The 17,362-nt window shown below is 36.2% G+C and overlaps 1 protein-coding gene across 1 annotated transcript in view; it reads left to right on the forward strand.

Annotated features, from left to right (window-relative positions):
- The first annotated feature begins 297 nt into the window (after nucleotides 1–297).
- DYNC2H1 (dynein cytoplasmic 2 heavy chain 1) overlaps nucleotides 298–17,362 on the forward strand; it is a 143,023-nt gene continuing 125,958 nt past the window's right edge. Inside the window, exons 1-20 of the mRNA XM_066544741.1 lie at nucleotides 298–498; nucleotides 2,823–2,993; nucleotides 3,524–3,659; nucleotides 3,974–4,092; nucleotides 4,643–4,787; nucleotides 5,575–5,807; nucleotides 6,045–6,179; nucleotides 6,273–6,386; nucleotides 6,568–6,679; nucleotides 6,832–6,956; nucleotides 8,042–8,217; nucleotides 9,577–9,772; nucleotides 10,349–10,444; nucleotides 10,926–11,078; nucleotides 11,189–11,287; nucleotides 13,389–13,528; nucleotides 13,619–13,847; nucleotides 14,295–14,422; nucleotides 15,655–15,770; nucleotides 17,008–17,135. Of these exons, the coding sequence (XP_066400838.1) occupies nucleotides 298–498; nucleotides 2,823–2,993; nucleotides 3,524–3,659; nucleotides 3,974–4,092; nucleotides 4,643–4,787; nucleotides 5,575–5,807; nucleotides 6,045–6,179; nucleotides 6,273–6,386; nucleotides 6,568–6,679; nucleotides 6,832–6,956; nucleotides 8,042–8,217; nucleotides 9,577–9,772; nucleotides 10,349–10,444; nucleotides 10,926–11,078; nucleotides 11,189–11,287; nucleotides 13,389–13,528; nucleotides 13,619–13,847; nucleotides 14,295–14,422; nucleotides 15,655–15,770; nucleotides 17,008–17,135 (2,952 nt within the window). The remainder of the gene's footprint in view (nucleotides 499–2,822; nucleotides 2,994–3,523; nucleotides 3,660–3,973; nucleotides 4,093–4,642; nucleotides 4,788–5,574; nucleotides 5,808–6,044; nucleotides 6,180–6,272; nucleotides 6,387–6,567; nucleotides 6,680–6,831; nucleotides 6,957–8,041; nucleotides 8,218–9,576; nucleotides 9,773–10,348; nucleotides 10,445–10,925; nucleotides 11,079–11,188; nucleotides 11,288–13,388; nucleotides 13,529–13,618; nucleotides 13,848–14,294; nucleotides 14,423–15,654; nucleotides 15,771–17,007; nucleotides 17,136–17,362) is intronic.

A 17,362-nucleotide genomic window follows, 5' to 3' on the forward strand; every position in this document is an offset into this window, starting at 1 on the left:
CTGTCCCGCCCCGTTCCGCTGATTTCTGAGCGCGTCGAGCGCCGCCTCCTTGCCCGGCGCCACCCGCAGCTAGGCCGCCTGCGCACCAGGGCCGCCATCTCTGGTCGCCATAGTGACGGATCCCGACGACGCCGGGACGGCTCCGGGCCTCTCCGGAGCCCTGTGCCCCGGAGCGAGCCGCCGTCCTTCCCGCCGTGAGCCTTTTGGGTCTTCTCCTGCCAGCGCCTGCATGTGCTCCCGTGGTGCTCGGCATCCGCCCTCGCCTTAATCCTGCCTGGCGAGGTGCGTGCCGCCACCATGGCCGGGGAGGGAGACAGGAGGAAGCGCTTTATTTCAGCCACGGCTGCCAACTACTTCGGGCTGGAGCCGGCAGGCGGTGCCACTGCCCTGGCCGTGGGGCTGCATTCCCGTCCGGAGCTGAGCCGCTTCCTCGACGACGGCAATGAGTTCCTGCTCGTGGTGCAGCACTCGGGCGCGCAGCTCAGCGCCTCCAACAAGGTACCGTGGTGTCCGCCGCGTCCTGGCGTGCGAACGGGGAGGCAGAGCCCGCAGTCAGCCCAGGCTTGGTGGCCGTAAAAACTGGTGTCAGATTTGGGAAGCATCTTCCTCCTGCGAATATCTGTGCAGGTCTCTGTGTCTGCTGCAAGCTACTGGCGGCTGCCGTGGTTTAACCTCAGCCGGCAGATAAGTACCACTCACTGTCCCCCCACCTCGCCGTGGGGAGAAGAATCGGAAAGAAAAGAACGCCGTGGGTTGAGATACGAGCAGTTTGATAACTGAAACGAAATAAAATATAATAATAGCTAACTACTTACACTCTAGTAATAATGTTAATATCTGTAATGAAAAGGGGCGAGAGAGGAGAATAAAACCCAAGAGAGACCAGACATGCCCAGTGCAGTTATTCACCACCCCCTGACTGCTGCCCAGCCCGTCCCCCAGCAGCGATCGGTGCCTCCCGACCAGCTCTCCCCAGTTCATGCACTGGGCAGGATGCTCTGTGCTACGGAATATCCCTCTGGCCAGTTCGGGTCAGCTGCCCCAGCCATGCTGCCTCCCTGCTTCTTGTGCCCTCCTCGCTGGCAGAGCATGGGAAACTGAAAAGTCCTTGACTTTGAGTAATTACTGCTCAGCAACAACCGCTGTATCAGTGTGATATTAACATTATTCTCATACTAAACCCAAAATACAGTACGGTAAGAAAATTAACTCTAGAACACTGTCCCCAGAGTGCATGAAGTCCATATGATCAGCTGATGGTACATTTGTTAGTGGATTGTGCCCATGTTGTTGCAGTTTTAGTGTGTTGTCTATTGTCTCTATGTGAATGGCCTGGGCATGGAGTTGGATGTATGATTTCTTCCTGGGCATGGCTGCATGCACGTGCCCCAAAGGATTGCTAGGCAATGTCTGTGCAGGGAATGGGACCCAACGTGTGGTTGGCTGATATTTGACAAATTGGCTGATATTTGACAAATCCAAGGTGGGTGTTTGTACAAAGCATGTATTTTTCAATTTGATGGGTCTAGCTGTAAACAAATCTGAGGTTCATTGCGTGAAATGTCCTGCCTTGAGTCTTGTGATCAGCAAGTGACTCTTGGGGTTGCTACCACGGGGTGTGATGTGCACTCAGTGTCACCATGTAGGGAGGGCATGGTGTGGTGCAGCCACTCAGAGTGTACAGGCAAGGTGTGGGTCTTGACAATGGGACCTGTTATTCTGCAGTGAGACCAGGGGCTTGGTGTCTCTTATGTCGCTGGCTTCACACATGGAAGAAGCATGTAAGGAGTCATCAACATGTGGAGTGTGGACCCATAACTTGCATAACTCCTTGGTTAATCCTCTGAAGTCTAGTGCCTGCTGTATTCAGGCAAGAATGAACATATATGTGTACCAGTTTTTGGGGGTGCTGCTGAGCCACTGTCTAAAATACAAAGCAGCTTTCAGCAGGTGTGGAAGATCAGAGGGATATTAGTGTTATACTCTGTACTTGTTGTCTCAATTAAGCTATGTCTGTGGGAGTTAGGCTAAACACTTGATAAGAAAGTAAAACAGATACTGTCCAATAAAACTGAAAGCTGTTCTTACTACTCTTTGTTTCTCTTAACAGAAATACAGTACACAAATGTTTGCAATGGTACAGGATCTGAGATTTCACTTAGCGTCTCTTTTTGCTATAAATTTATCAAGTGTTTAATAAGTTTTCTCTGAATTCTCTTCAGCCACAAATAATTACAGTAATTACTTTATGGCAATTTTTGGAACTTTACCCATAAATTGGGCTGTGGATGGAACGTTCATCATGCTGCAATTTATGATTTCAGTGATGAAGGAGCATGCCTGTCTCTGTTCTTGAGAAATCTATGAAGAATGTATTTACAAAGTCAGGAGAACCATACCGAATATTTAGAATCTATAGAAAAATATTCCCAAAGGTTTGTAGCATAAAAATACAATTTAAAATAGGCCTAATGCTTAGTTTCTCTAGGCACAAGACAGAGTTTCTGTTTTGTCCAGAGAAAGTGGTAAATGGAGTTTTCAAAATGTAGTAAGAACTGATGATATTTACAGACATTATATGCTGTAGAAGGCTTTATATATTTGATTTTGGAAGTCAGGTTCCTATGGACTCAGAAATGAGTATCATAAAAATTATAATTTTCTGTGCAAATCAAATACTACCAGAATTTTATCAGAGCCCAGAGGGAGTAATATGGCTATTTTAAATTTTTTCTTGATGCAAATTGTTTGTGTAAATGGTGTATGCAGTTTAGCAGTTAGTAACAGCTTTCTAACAAATCCTGTTTTCTTGATTATTACAGATTGAAGCTACTGATTCAAAGAATAATGTGTTGGTGTTCTTTAAGCTGAGACCTGATGTGATTACTGAAGATAATCTTCACAGTAATATTCTTGTGTCATCTATGCTAGATTCACCAATCAACACCCTTTATCAAGCTGTACGACAAGTTTTTGCACCAGTATTACTAAAGGTGAGCAATATACTACTTTAATGTTCTGTAGGTTTATATTGAGACATTTGAATTCAATAGGATGTTACCTAATTCTGAGCTAAATATTTTATGTCATGAAACCAAAATGTTTGAGGAGATTAAGCAATGGTTGATAGCTATAGTTGCTTAGTTAAAGAAAGTACTTAAGCTCCTATCAGTAAGGATGAGAGGAAGGTTCTGGTTATACATATGCCTGACTGGAAATGTGGAATACACTGGCCATTGGTTGTTAATGTGGAAAAATGGCTCACATGCTTTCAGGGTGCCTTTATGAACCTGGCAACTGACTTTTGATTTTGTAATAAAAATGTTTTTTATAGTATTATTCTGAATTGTTAAATCAAAAGAATGAGGTGCTCTTCCTTGACTTCAGGGAAAAAAAAATGCTACATTATCCCACCATATGGTTGGTACTTAATCTGAATTTTGTATTTTTTTTAATGATTAATGGGAAGAAAATACTAATTGCTCTATCGTGTGAGTCATAATTTTCAAACTTTTCATTACAGGATGAGAAATGGAGTAAAACATTTGATCCCAAGCTCCAGAAACTTCTAAGTGAGCTTGAAGCTGGCTTGAGTACTGCTCTCAGAAGATCAGATCCCAGTTACACAGGAACAAAATTCAGTGAAGATGATGTGCAAGGTTTGTTTTGCAATTATGTCTTTTATAGTTAAGTTTTGAATTCAGAGTAAATAATTTATTTACAAGTTGAAAGTTTAGGTTTCCCAGTGATTTCACAGTGTAAAATATAACTGGTTGTTGTTAGTAGACTGGAATTACTTGGTCATGCCAGAAGAGCAGAGTTGACTTTTATACTGCATCTAATCAGGATCAGAAGTTAAAGGATATTTACATAACCGTATGTATAAATTTGCTTTAGAAAGTATGTTCTGACTGAATGTATTTTATAAACATTAATTAATTTAATATATAAATATTTTCTATTTTATTTGCAGCTATACTTACACCAACAGATGAATTTCAGTTCTGGAGAGAATTTGCTCATCGTGAACATAAAGGATGTAGTAAAGAGAGAGCTTCATATTTTAGAGACCTATTTGAGGACATTGCAAAAGTATGTTTTATTTTGTGTGATCAGGGAAATATTTCTAGACTTAGTAAGAACCACTCCTCCTATGAAATCTATGTCAGTATATGTACACTCTTTCCAAATATATGAATATATAACTATTGAGTTATTTTTTCTTAGGCAAACTTTTACTTTAAATGATATTCACGTAGCTTGTCGTGACAGTGGTGGGTGGGAATGCTGACATTTACATGGGAGTGGATTTGGTCATTGAATACTAGGAGCTGCTGTGGAAATACAACTGTATGCTACAGTTTGTGAGCTGGGGATTGACTCATGAGATGAAAAGGATGCCATTAATGCTGTTATGCAACACTTCAGGCACCCTCAAAGCACTTTCTTGAATAGTGCTTCAGATAGCAATGAATACTTCGCACGAATAAACTTACACAAATCCTTGGTTTTTCAAGAGGATTGTGACATATTCTGTTATGCAGTAAACCTCAGGAAATACAGCACTTGCCAGCTTCAGGAAAGTGTAAATGTTTTGACAATGCTATTTGCAAAGTAAACATATTAAGGATATTTTTTCTAGGATTATTACAACTTGGATACCCTCTCATTATTTGAAGTTGTGGATTTGGTGGAGGCTACCAAGGACACTGTTGATAGTGTGTGGAGACAAACAGAGCATGATCCTTATCCGCAGTCTCGCATGCATAATCTCTTGGATGTGATAGGTAAACCTTTATGCAGTCTTTATTAAATGAACAGTTGAGAAAAGTAAAGTGATTCCTTGAGCAGAGACCTTCTTCCTTGTAAAGGCACCAATAACAGCCCACGGCATGAAGGTGCCTGCTTCTTGTAATTATGATCCATGAATATTTGCCTTCTAGTATGGGGTAATTCAGCCATTTCTGATGCCTTTACATATGCTTGGGAATAGTTAGTTAGAAGATAGTTGTAATAGATAGTTAGAAGATGGAGTTGGATATCTTTCAGCCTGTGGGCTGGATTTGTCATGCTTCTGTTTGATTCCCTGTCTTTCTTTCAGAGGAGAAAACTTATTTACATTAACTCCCATTAAAGGTTGGTTCAGTCTGTGTGAAGATGAGAGCAGGATGTGCAGACAGGTTTTTCTCTCATTCTCTTGACAGCAGCCCCATGTTTTGGGACAGGCATAGGACAGTGAGTTTGTGTGCTCCTGCCAGATGTGTGTGTGTGTGAGAGGAAGAGTTGTGGGGAGCAGCCAGATACAGCCATTGCTGCTGATAAAGACAGGTGCTTGTGTGTGGAATCCAGAATCCAAATCCATCAGCTTCACATGTTGGACCAACTTCTGTTTACCTTGGAGATATTCAAGAGATTTATTGAATCAGAAACAAAATAATCAGTTATTGCTGCATTTGTATGGTTTGAAATCAAGACACTACACTATTGTTTTAATGTGATTGGAATGTGGTGTAGCTTTAAAGTAATTATTTTAAACAAACATCTTGTTTTTTTTTGTATTTTTTTGTCTTCTAGGTGGCTCACTAGGTAGATTTGTTCAGAGAAAATTAGCAACTTTGAATTTGTGGGAGGATACTTTCCACAGTGTTAAAGAAAATATACAGGCTGGCATCTTGGTTTGTGAACAGTGGGTGTCAGCTTGTGAATACCTGACCGGACAACTGTGGCAACATTACACTCTACATCCATGGAAAAATGAGAAATATTTCCCTGAACTGATAGCCAAACTTGGCCAACGTCTTGATGAGGTAGAGGTTTGAATTATACGCATTAGTTTCATTAGACACAGAATTAAACAGCATTGTTTCAAGTTAAAAAAGAGAATTAAAATACTTCCGTAGTCTTTTCAGAGTCAGTTAGTATTCTATAATCTGTTTGTCTGTCTTTCAAAAGTTTCTTGTAAAAAGGAGAGACATGTGTGCTTGTAAATATAAATTTTATGTAAAAATACATTTGTTATATCAAATACTTTCTTTCCCTCCTAGGTGCTAACTGTTAGAACACTTCATGAAAAACTTATGTTCTTTTTGCCAGCTGGAGAAAAAAATTCTTTACATCTTTCCCATGTGTTTGAACCCTTTGCTGGCCTAAATCCTGTACACTATAATCCTTACACAGAGGTATAATGCTTATTTTTAATTTATTCACATTCTTTCTGTGTCTTTCTGCAATGTATATAGCCCTAAACTAACACATGAACTCATTATCTCTAGCCATTGTGGAGAGCAGCAGTCTCTCAGTATGAAAGAATTATTGCGCCAGTGGAACAAAAAATAGCAAGCAAATTGAAGAAATTTATTTCAGAAATTCAGGACAGTCCACAGCAGGTATGGGTAATTCTGTATCCTGAAAACTTTCCTGAAGATCAAGTTATTTAATTCCTAAGTAGTCAGTTTAGGGGATAGGACTAAGTACTTAGAGCCAAAGACAGCACTACTGAGTGGTATCAGCCTATGTTTAATTTTTTTCCTAAGAAAGTGATAACTTTTAAAAATCTTTATATTCCAGCTTCTTCAAATATTTCAGAAGCATAAGGAACTGATAAAGCATCCAAATATAAGCAAAGAGTTGCTTTTTGAGAGGGAAACATTGCTGGCAGCACTTCAAGATTATGTCAAAGGTATTTAATTGCCTTAGTTTTTTTGTGCATGCAGGGATCTTTATTTACTTCAAGAATTATGCCAGTTTTCCTAGTATATTTTTATAACTGCAGTAATAATCTCAAGTTGCTCTGTTAGATTTCTGTTCTAATGAATCTTTTGCATGTGTTAGACTATGAGACAGACTTTGGAACTCGATGCCATGGTGTTCCTGGTGATGTTTCTGGACCGCTGTCAGGCAAGAACCTTTCTGAAGTTGTCAATAATATTGTGTGGGTACAGCAGCTGGAGCTGAAGGTAACAAATTCTGTTACTGTTTGCACACATTTTTTCATAGAATGTAGAACATGGTATTTGACATTTCTGTGGGGAATTTCACACAGTAAAATTGTGGGCTTCCCAAGAGTTATATAATCAAGGTTCGTTATCAGTGGTGCTGCTTGCTAAGTTAAATTTTATTAGCAGACCCAGAATGTAGTCCTTTTGTAGTAAACTGAACTGCCTCTTAAAAAAAAACAAAAAGAAAGACTAAAATTCATACAGTAGGTGTTTTTGTTAAATTTTACCCTCCAGTTTGCATTTTAAAATTGTATTTAGGATTCACAGATACCCAGATTCTGAAATCCTGATCCTCACTTGTTATTACTAACCTTTGTAGTGTCTTCTTGAAATCAAAGAGTAGTTGAGCTTGTGCCTGCCAGGGAATTTGCAGTAAATGTCCAACAATTCTGTTTTAATTTATCTTGTTTTTTAAAGTTTGTATTTACACTTCAGTAGGAAACTTTAAACATTTTTGGACAACACTGACCAGTGAGAGCCAAAATGTTTTCTGTGAACATAAGTGCCCTCTACAATAACTCTAGATTTGAATAAGAATAGAAGATATTTATCCCAGAATACCTATTAGCCTGATTCAGCTGATGTATGTCAGTTTTATGTCTGCTTTAGGCTGTGCTGAATTTTTTAATTGCTCTCAAATATCCACTGATTGTATTGACTAGGATTTTAATTTGTCCACTTGTAGATGTGAAATTCCATTTCAAATACCTTTGAGTATTGTCATGGACCTTATGGATACAACAGAAGACTCATGGGAGATCTGTACCTTTACAGAGACTTAATTAAAGACCAAGTGGGATATCCTGGGGTATCTGAAGAGGAGTGGATGCCATTATCAGTGTTGTCAGTGAACAGCTTATTCAAACCCAATTTACTGTAAAGAGAATTCAGACATTGGGACACAGTTTAGAATTCACTTTTTTTTTCCTAATCAGCTTTTGAATCCCACTTGGATGTTTTGTAATACTGATTTTTATTGTGATCTTTCTTTTCTGATTGAATACTGGGAAGTTAACCTTCTTTTCTTTGTTATTGTATTTAAGGTGGATGATTCTATCAAGCTGGCAGAGGCTCTTCTGTCTGACTTACCTGGATTTCAAACTTTTCATCAAAGTGCAAATTCTTTTCTGGAACAGTTGAAAGTATATGAGCAAGAGCAATTTGATGATTGGTCTAGGAATATCCAGTCAGAATTATCAAATCCCAAGTCAGGACTTTGGTAAATACACTCTCGTTTAAATAACATTTATTAAATAATGAAATCTGTAGTGTGGTATAATTCATTAGAACTTGACAAGGGAAATAAAAAAAAAATTACAGGATTGAGAATGAATGGAGAGACAAAATAGAGCAATTTATTTTGCTTTCATCATCCTGGCAGTCTTGCTTGGTAAGGTGAAGTATATAGGAAAATATTATTAATTAATAGCCAGTATTGCAGATCACTAGCTAATCTTGAGGTTTTTGTTAGCACCTGGAATGAAAGACATGTTTGGTTTGCTTGTTGTTTTTACTTGTTACCCATTGTAATCTTTACAGTGATAATGCATAGAGACTAGATGAGAATATAGCTGTGATATACAAATAACACATGTAGAGTAACAAAATAATTGTTATGCACAAGAAATTTTACAGTCTCCATAAGGCAGATGAAAGAAGGGTAAGCAGATAAATTTAAACCTCATGAATTTTTTTCCCCAAAATAATAAAATTTCTGTATGGGGTACTAAAATATATTTTGACAATTTTAGTTGATTGGCCACATATCTTCTGTCTTCGACTCTGAGTGTTGCAAAATTTCTCTGAAAAGAATTTGTCCACAGTTACAGGGGATACAGGAGTTTATACTTAAGCAAAAGCTTGTATTTTAATGAAAATACTCAAATATATAACAGCCATCTAATTTATTAGTACTATAAAATTTTGTTATTGTGAGATTTTAAAATATGTGAAATGGTTAGTTAAAAGAACAAGAAAAGAAGTAGCTCCCTACAAAGGGGAATGCAATGGATATGGGAACTAGAAAAGAGATGAGAAAAGAAAAAAAGAAAAAAATGAGTAAGCTGAAGTATATATGAAAGGATGGTGGTAGAAGCATTGCTAAAGTAGAAAAAAAATAGAATAAAGTCTGAAGATAGGCTGATGTTCTTATGAGCATCTGGCTGAATATACCAACATTCTCCATTGATGCAAGTTCTGGTTCTTAGGATTGGTTCTTTCATTATTTTCTTGCCTCTTTGCAGTGCTGGAGAGTGGGGCTGGTAAGGCTCCTGCTTGACAGACTGTGATGGATACAGTGTAATCTAGAATACTGTCTAGCTGTGAGTTACATGTTAACTATTGTCACAAACCTGAAAAACTTTGTAAGCAAAAATGATCTGTCTTATCTTCATTGGCTTTGAATTAAAGGAAAGGTTACTGGAATAATTTCTGAGTAAATGAAAATGTTAATATGCATAGAAAAACAAAATAGAATGACACGAAGCTGTTTCGAATAGTTTGTTATATTGTAGTAAAATGCACCTAAGAAAGGATAAATATCAGATTATATTCAGTAATATGTTTGATTTTGGTTCAGTATCCAAGCTAATAGCCCTGTGATGGAGTTGGATCCCATTTCTGGAACATTAAACATACTTTACTCAGATCGTTTGGTGACTCTGCTGAGAGAAGTACGTCAGCTTTCAGCACTTGGGTTTGCTATACCAGCTAAAATACAGCATCTTGCGAACACTGCACAAAAGTTCTGCAAGCAGGCAGTCATCCTCAAGCAGGTATAAGATTATGCCATAATAACTTCCTGTTCTGACTTCCCTGCTTGAACTTCTCTACAGTGCTGTCTTTTCTGTCTGTGTGGTTAAGCTTTTCACTGTACTTGTCTGTATGAAAGTGACTTCTTTCTTGAAAAATTTAGAAAAGCCCATAAAAGAAAACAAAAATCCTTTGAAATTTCAGAATGTGTCTTCTTTTGAAATATAATATTAAAGCCATATGAAGTTACTGTATGAATATACAAAAATATGACAAGTAATTAGTTGATTACCCGGTTTTCAGTTTTTTATAATTATGGCTAAAGGGAATTCTCATAAAATGTAACAATTTTTCCTCACCATTGCTAGTTTTCAACTGAAAATATATGAGCAAGTATTTTAATGGAAGTATGCTTGGGGTTTCTGGGGGGGTGGCCTATTTTTTTGATTGCACTGAATGTCACGTATGTTTTTGTTTGGCTTATATTTCAGTTCAATTTCACATGACATGTTATTGATATCTGGGATACTCCTACAGCTAGGGCAAAGGTGACATGAGACTTTTTATGTTTTCTTTTAAATTTAAGCTCTCTTTTACAGGTGGCACATTTCTATAATTCTATTGATCAACAAATGATTTGGAGTCAAAAGCCAATGATGTTACAATCTGCTCTAGCATTTGAACAGATAATTAAGGTGAAAGAATTCCCCTATCTTTGTCTTTTTAATTTCAGTGGTATCTGTGCATATTCTGTGCTGCTTTTTTTACATTTATTGCATTGTTATTAAAAAAAAATATTTCTTGATAAACAGGTGAAGTTGATTAGCAATTATTGTCACATTTTTGGTTTTGATCTGGGCAGAACAGAGACCAAGAGAGGCATTTAAGGTGTCCTCTCATCTTTAGATGTCTGCTTTTGTTCGTGGAGCCGCAGTCTCAACATCAGTTGATCTATTTCAAACTCTGTTAGGAGTCTGTCGTTAATCCCTCTCCAGTGCACTGATGTAGCTATAATGCTATGCCCCTACATGTCTTATTTTGTCTCTACTGCAGCTAGGGAAAGGGAGATCCTCCATTTGTTTTGCTAGGAATAAAACCATTTTTGTTATATTATCACTTCTGGATGTTGGTTGGTAGATTGTCATTAAATGTTACAAAGGTTGTATGTTTTTAAAGCATCCAAAATCAGGTCCTGGAGGGAAAGCTCAAATAACATGGGATAATCCCAGAGAACTGGAGGCTTATATCCAGAAACTCCAAGGTGCTGCTGAACGGATTTCCACTGAAAATAGAAAACTAAGAAAGTGGCACACAAATTTCATTCAAAAGGTACATTTTCCAGAAGAAATTGAAGTCATGTCTGTCATACCATATCTTAACCTTTCTTTAATTTACATGATGATGAGTATGTTTATTATCCCTTAAAATTCTTTTAACAGGTCATATCACTTATGAATATTGATCTACTGCGGCAGCAGCAGCGTTGGAAAGATGGACTTCAGGAACTCAGAACTGGTTTTGCCAGCCTCGAGTCACAGGCAGGGTTTGATTTTCCTACTGCAAACTGTGAACATTTGACTTTTCAACAGTAATCAAGATTTAAGACTCAAACATAGCATGATTGAATTAATTCTGATTAAGGAGTTACTAGTTGTCTTAGGAAAACATCTGTGTCCTAGTTAATGCCAGACGTGAGATAAAATCACTGATGAGGAGGATGGAGATAATTTTTTTATGTCATACTAGCAATGGGAGAAGAACTTTTGGTCAATGACAGATGTTAGATGAGGAAATGGGAAAACCTTGGATAATGTAGATCAGTTGTGTCTGAGCCATTTATGCAAGGTAAAATGAAGATATTGATACAGATAATGAATGATTCACACACAGAATAAAATAAATTTATAAAATTTGGAATTAAAATGCATTTCTGCCTGAAATAATGAGAAAAACATATTTTTGTTTGTTCACTTATCAGCTGCCAACTTTTAGAGTAGACTCATTGAATTGTTAAGGTTGGAAAAGACCCTTAGTGCCATTAAAATGATAAAAATTTTGATTAAAATATAATATTATCTAAGTAAGCTATTTTGAGTTATTATTCAAGCCAGTTCAGTTTTTCCTATAACCTTCAGCAATCAAAGGACTATATTCTTAGATGGATATGTTGTTCTTATCCTTCATAATCTGCGAATGCAGATTACTTTCATTGGTATTTGCTAGTCAAATAAATGCAGTGTCTTTATCGTATTTTACTTCTAATTTTGTTTTTATTCTGTCAAGATAATATAAAAATAATCTGGTTTGGTTTCTTTTCACATTTAATTTGCAGATTCTTATAATTAACTCAGTATATTTTATGATTTCCTTTAGGATCTGTTTGAAAATTATTCTGATATTACAAAATGTTTTTAGATGGAAAATTACCTAAACTGTTTTCAGTCACTCTTCAAAAATCTTTGAGTAGAAGTGATAAAACTTAACCTATAAGATGGTGTAGTCTTACTGCTGTTGTCATCAATATGTTACATATTTCTTTAAAAACCCTGTTATAATTGTCTTAAGGTTTACTTAAGACAACTTCAGGTTTTCTTAATCTTTAGAATCTTTATGTTGAAGAGCTCCTATGGGTAACTTAGAATTGTAGGACAGACCTTAACTGTATAGCTTCCTGCAGCAACCCTGGACTGCCTCCAAAGCCCCGCCAAAAAGTCTCCAATTGAACAAAAGAACCTTTTAAGCTGGAAGGAGTTTGTAGCTTTTTTCCTAGCTTCTGTTGTCCTTCTGCAGATCCTTCCATAACTTGCAAATGACTATTTAGCTCAACTGGTCAGCGTGCTAATAATGCCAAGGGTAATGGGTTTGATCCCTGTATGGACAATTCACTTAAGAGCTGGATTTGATGATCCTTGTGGGTCCCTTCCAGCTCAGAATAGTCTATGATTAACAGAACTTGACTGTATGATAAGACTTTCCATGTTCTTACAGTGCAGTGTAGCAGATTTTGATGAAAAACGGAGTTCTTTGAGGTAAAATTTTACATTAATTTATTAGTTAACATTGTTCTGTGGAAACACACAAAAATCTTTATAAATAATATTTAAAAGGTAGCTTACATATAATAAGAAAATAGAAGATGTGATACAGGTTTAAGTCTCCTGTTCAGCCAGCTCTTTATATTATTTCCAACAGAGTCCTCTGCATTTTAGAGTAATCCTGAAGAACATTCTGGTTAAACCAATGGGTGATGAATATCAGTGAATCTCTTATGTTGATTTACCACAGAGACTGTTTGATTTGGATTTTTTTTAAATCCTATATTAATTTGAAATAAATGCAATAAATGCAATAACTGGTCACAAAATCAAAAACTCATATCTTGAGTTAGAAGGGGCCCACAAGGACCAACTCCCTGCTCCTCACAGGACTATCTAAAACTAAACATTGTGACTTAAGTATGTTGTCCACATGGTCCTTAAACTCTGACCAGCTTGGTGCCATGATCCGCTCTGCGCCAGCTGTGTGATTACTGAATGTTAATAAGATCCTGGTCTTTGGATTTTATACCATATAAGTTTCATCTTATAATTATGGTTTGAGGAATAAAATAAAAAAAAAATAAACATTGTTATATTTTAGGGTTTCAAATCGAGTGATATGAAAGCTTGGAGACAGCACTGGAATCATCAACTTTACAAAGCTCTGGAGCATCAGTATCAAATGGGCTTAGAAGCACTCAATGAGAATTTACCAGAGATAATTATTGATCTGACATTCAAGTAAGAATTTTTTTTTTTCCTTGAAAGAAAATATTTGGGCGCAGATTACATTAAGATACTAGTTTTTCTGTTATTTGTTTCACTTTTTAGGCAGGGTCGCTTACAATTCAGACCTCCTTTTGAAGAAGTGCGAGCTAGATATTACAGAGAAATGAAGAGATTCATCTCTATTCCAAATCAGTTTAGGGGAGTAAGTGAGGCAGAAGATGAGTCTATATTCACTGTTATGACTGAAAGACATGCAAATGGATTTCTGACCGCTTTCAGTAAAGCAGAGGATTTGTTCAGAAGGCTGACAGATGTTTCTAATCAATTCAAGGTATTTTCAATAGTGGACCTACTCATACTCTTTTTCACTTACATTTGTATCATTTTATGCTTTGGACATTCTAGAAGTAGTTGAGCAATGATATTTGTGAATCACTGTCCATTTCTTCAAGGCATATAAGCAAAAGCTTAGCAAGTTCATCCATATTAAGCCAACAACTTAAGCATATGTCTGACTTGAAGTATATCTATAGTTCCTTTTGAATACTCTGTATAATAGCTGATTTTTCAGTCTTTGTTTTGAATATCCTTAAATGTGTGAACTGTTTTTTACCTCCTGATTTTTGCACTAAGAAAATGTACAGGTAATTGAAGAAGCACAAAGGTTAAAGAGAATGTAACTTGAAAACATTATTAGAGTATTTTAATATTATTGAGAAACAGTTTTTTAATCTGGGAAATATTTCTTTTCCATGGAATAAAAAATAATGTTGGAAAGGAATGGGTCGTAATTGGCCAAGTAGATATGGAACTTTTGGTGAAGACACACCTTTCTAGCAAACAGGACTGGGAAAAAAATTTCAAGGCATTAAAAGTGAGAGGGAAAGAAGCAGAACGTCTTCCAAGGTACAGTGTAACTCTTCTTTTGTTTGAGTAATGTATTTTATCAGATATTTTAAAGGTAATAGTAAAATAGAGATGAAGATATAGATAGAGTTTCAAATGTTTTTAAACTGTGGATGTAGTTTTTAAATGTTTAGATTTTGATTTTTCATTTTCATTTTTAGATACTCTCTTTTATTTGTGTCACCATCTCTGAAAACTAATTACTTCCTCTTGATATAATGGAAAACTTCCTCAGAATTCAGGGCTACTTCTGAAATATTCCAAACCATAATATTTTAACAAATCTTTTAGCTAAGTCCTGTACATGTGAAATATATATTGGAGTTAGGAACAGACATAGCAAATGTTTGTCATGAAGTAATTCCTGTAATGAAACATTTGATTACCTCTTATAATTTATAGTTTGAAATATGGTAGGGTAGGCTTTTATTCCTATCTATATTCACATGAACCTATTGTACTGTATGGTTAGAGTTCTAAAGTAAAACTGGTAAGAATCATGTTTAGAGCAATGAGAAAAATGTGACATTTCATGCTGGAGAAGTGGAACTTGCTGGCTAGTGATGCTCTGAATAGTAAAGATATTCATGAGTTCATGGACAAACTGAGGTGAATTGAAGAAAAGCTGGCTGATGTGCCTTATTTCCAGAAGCAGCATGTTGCTAAGAAATCCATGAGGTGAAGATATTAGTGTTGAGGGAGGATAGTCAGGAAGATATCCAGTGAGGTAGACCTTTTTTTAGTGTTCTTTATGTATCTACTTATGGTAACTGATATATTAGCTATGGGGCCTTGAAATGCATCTCTATGGCTTTTCTTCAGTTCTAATTGCTGTTGAAGGCTGAGTTAGTAAACTGTGATGGAAATCAGAGAATTAAAGACATGAATATACAAATAATGAAAGTATTTTTCTTTTGACTATGTTAATAGCCTTTCAGAATTTTATGGCACTGGTTATATAAAATCAAGCCATTTTCTAACTATTTGGAGAAACAGAGCATTGGACCTCAGTCCCCATAAAACTGAAAGTGTATAGGCATAATTGTTGTAAAAATTTCAATACTATGGCTTAATTTCCCAAGAAGCTATGACTTTCACTTGTAGAATTATAAGGGAAATTTCTCATTAAACTATGAAGTTAGGGTAAACTATAGATGTGCATAGATCTAGAGATACTAACATGTAGGTATGCTACTGAATATTTGCTGTCTTTTAATCTCTTTTTTTTGAAGCACGATCAGAATAGATTGTTTAACTGTGAATTGCAACCCTGTGAAAACTGTGATTGATGATTTCATCCAGAAGTTGTATGACATTCTAGTTCTTTCTTTGAGAAAATCTATTCAAGGTAAATAATATCAATGAACAGTATTTTAGTTTTGTTTGTTTCTGTTGTACTTGGGCACATTTGTGTTAATTTATATACTTTTTTATAGAAATATTTTACTTTCAGGCACAGTGAAGTGCAGAAATCACAATGCAGAGAAAATAATCTGTTACAGCTGTGTATTCCTCGATATTACTTTTTCACTACAGATGTAGCCTAGGAGCCTTTGTTGTCCATTGTATATCTTTCCTGTTTTCTTTTTTGGGCCACCTCTGTTACAGATGTAAAAGAATACATATGAACATTGTTTTGCTTGTTTCTTTGATCTGAAGAAAAATTTTATTGCTTCAGAGAAGAAAATTTATTTAATATTTAAGGGAGAAAAATTTCCTAGATGTTTGAGAAGGTGTAATAAAATGTAATAAAAATGCTATTAGATTTTTCTTTTACAAATTGAAATACTTCATGAAGAGTCTAAAATAATCTGGATTTACTCCATAGAGTTGCTTCTCAAAACTGTTAAAACTGTGTTGGAGAATACAAAACATTTCCCTGTTTTGGGTGGTTGACCTATATGTGGAACAGCAGGACAAAGTGGAATAAAGCATAGATGATGAGGAATAACAGTGCTTTGTGCTTTAAATCTAATGGTTGTCACAGTTAACATATAACAGGTATTGTGCAAGAAAGTGAATTATTTCATAGCTTGAAAGGTGAATCTTTCCCAGAAGACTTCCTGGAGCTGTATAGTTCCTTTCTCAGTATCAAAAGAGATTTACCTTGGTAGGTAAATACAACATTATAGCTTATGCAGGCATTTTTTGTGAGTCTTTTCAATATGTAAAGCAAGATGGCTTTAGTTAGTTAGCCTCTTTAAAAGATTCAAACCAAAATAAACAGAAAAAAAACCCAAAGAACCCAAAACCAATTTATATGTGTTAACCTAAAAAAAAAAGACCTTTACAGCCTTTGAAAGTATATCAATAAATGCCTCATGTATTTATGTTAAATGTTCAGAAGGAGCTCTGATACTTATGGTCTAAATCATACACTGAACTCAGTGAATTACATTTGAAATGCTACTTGTAAACATAAATGTGCAGTTTTTGTTCCGGTAGTAGACAAGATTGGAGTCTGCAATTTTTAAGCAAATACATTGCAGACTTATGACTAATGCTGTATCCTTGTGCATTTGTCTGACTTGGATATTTAAAACTAGATTCTCTCCACAATAACTTTGTTTTCCATCTTTGTGTAGCTCACCTCTGTGATGTTTCTACATTTCTCACTGATGCGATGGAAACACTAGTGATTAGGCCCCAGACTGTAGAGGAAATAGCAGAAGACAATTTAAAATATTTAAGCCTACATGAACGAAAAGAGGGGGTAAGAGACTATTTTATTCTTTCCAGAGCAACAGCTATAAAACTGTAATTACTTTCTAGTATGGAATCTTAAATTTAAAAATAACTAATAAAGATCACGCTCAGGTCACATAGGGCAGTAGTCCATATAGCACAGTAATTTGTGTCCAGCAGTGGAGTGATTCATTTAAGGGAAAACATAAAATCAGGGTAGCTTTTTTGATACTTTTTACTTCTAACCTTCAACCT

Source organism: Molothrus aeneus, chromosome 2 (assembly GCF_037042795.1).
Source record: "Molothrus aeneus isolate 106 chromosome 2, BPBGC_Maene_1.0, whole genome shotgun sequence".
NCBI lineage: Eukaryota > Metazoa > Chordata > Aves > Passeriformes > Icteridae > Molothrus > Molothrus aeneus.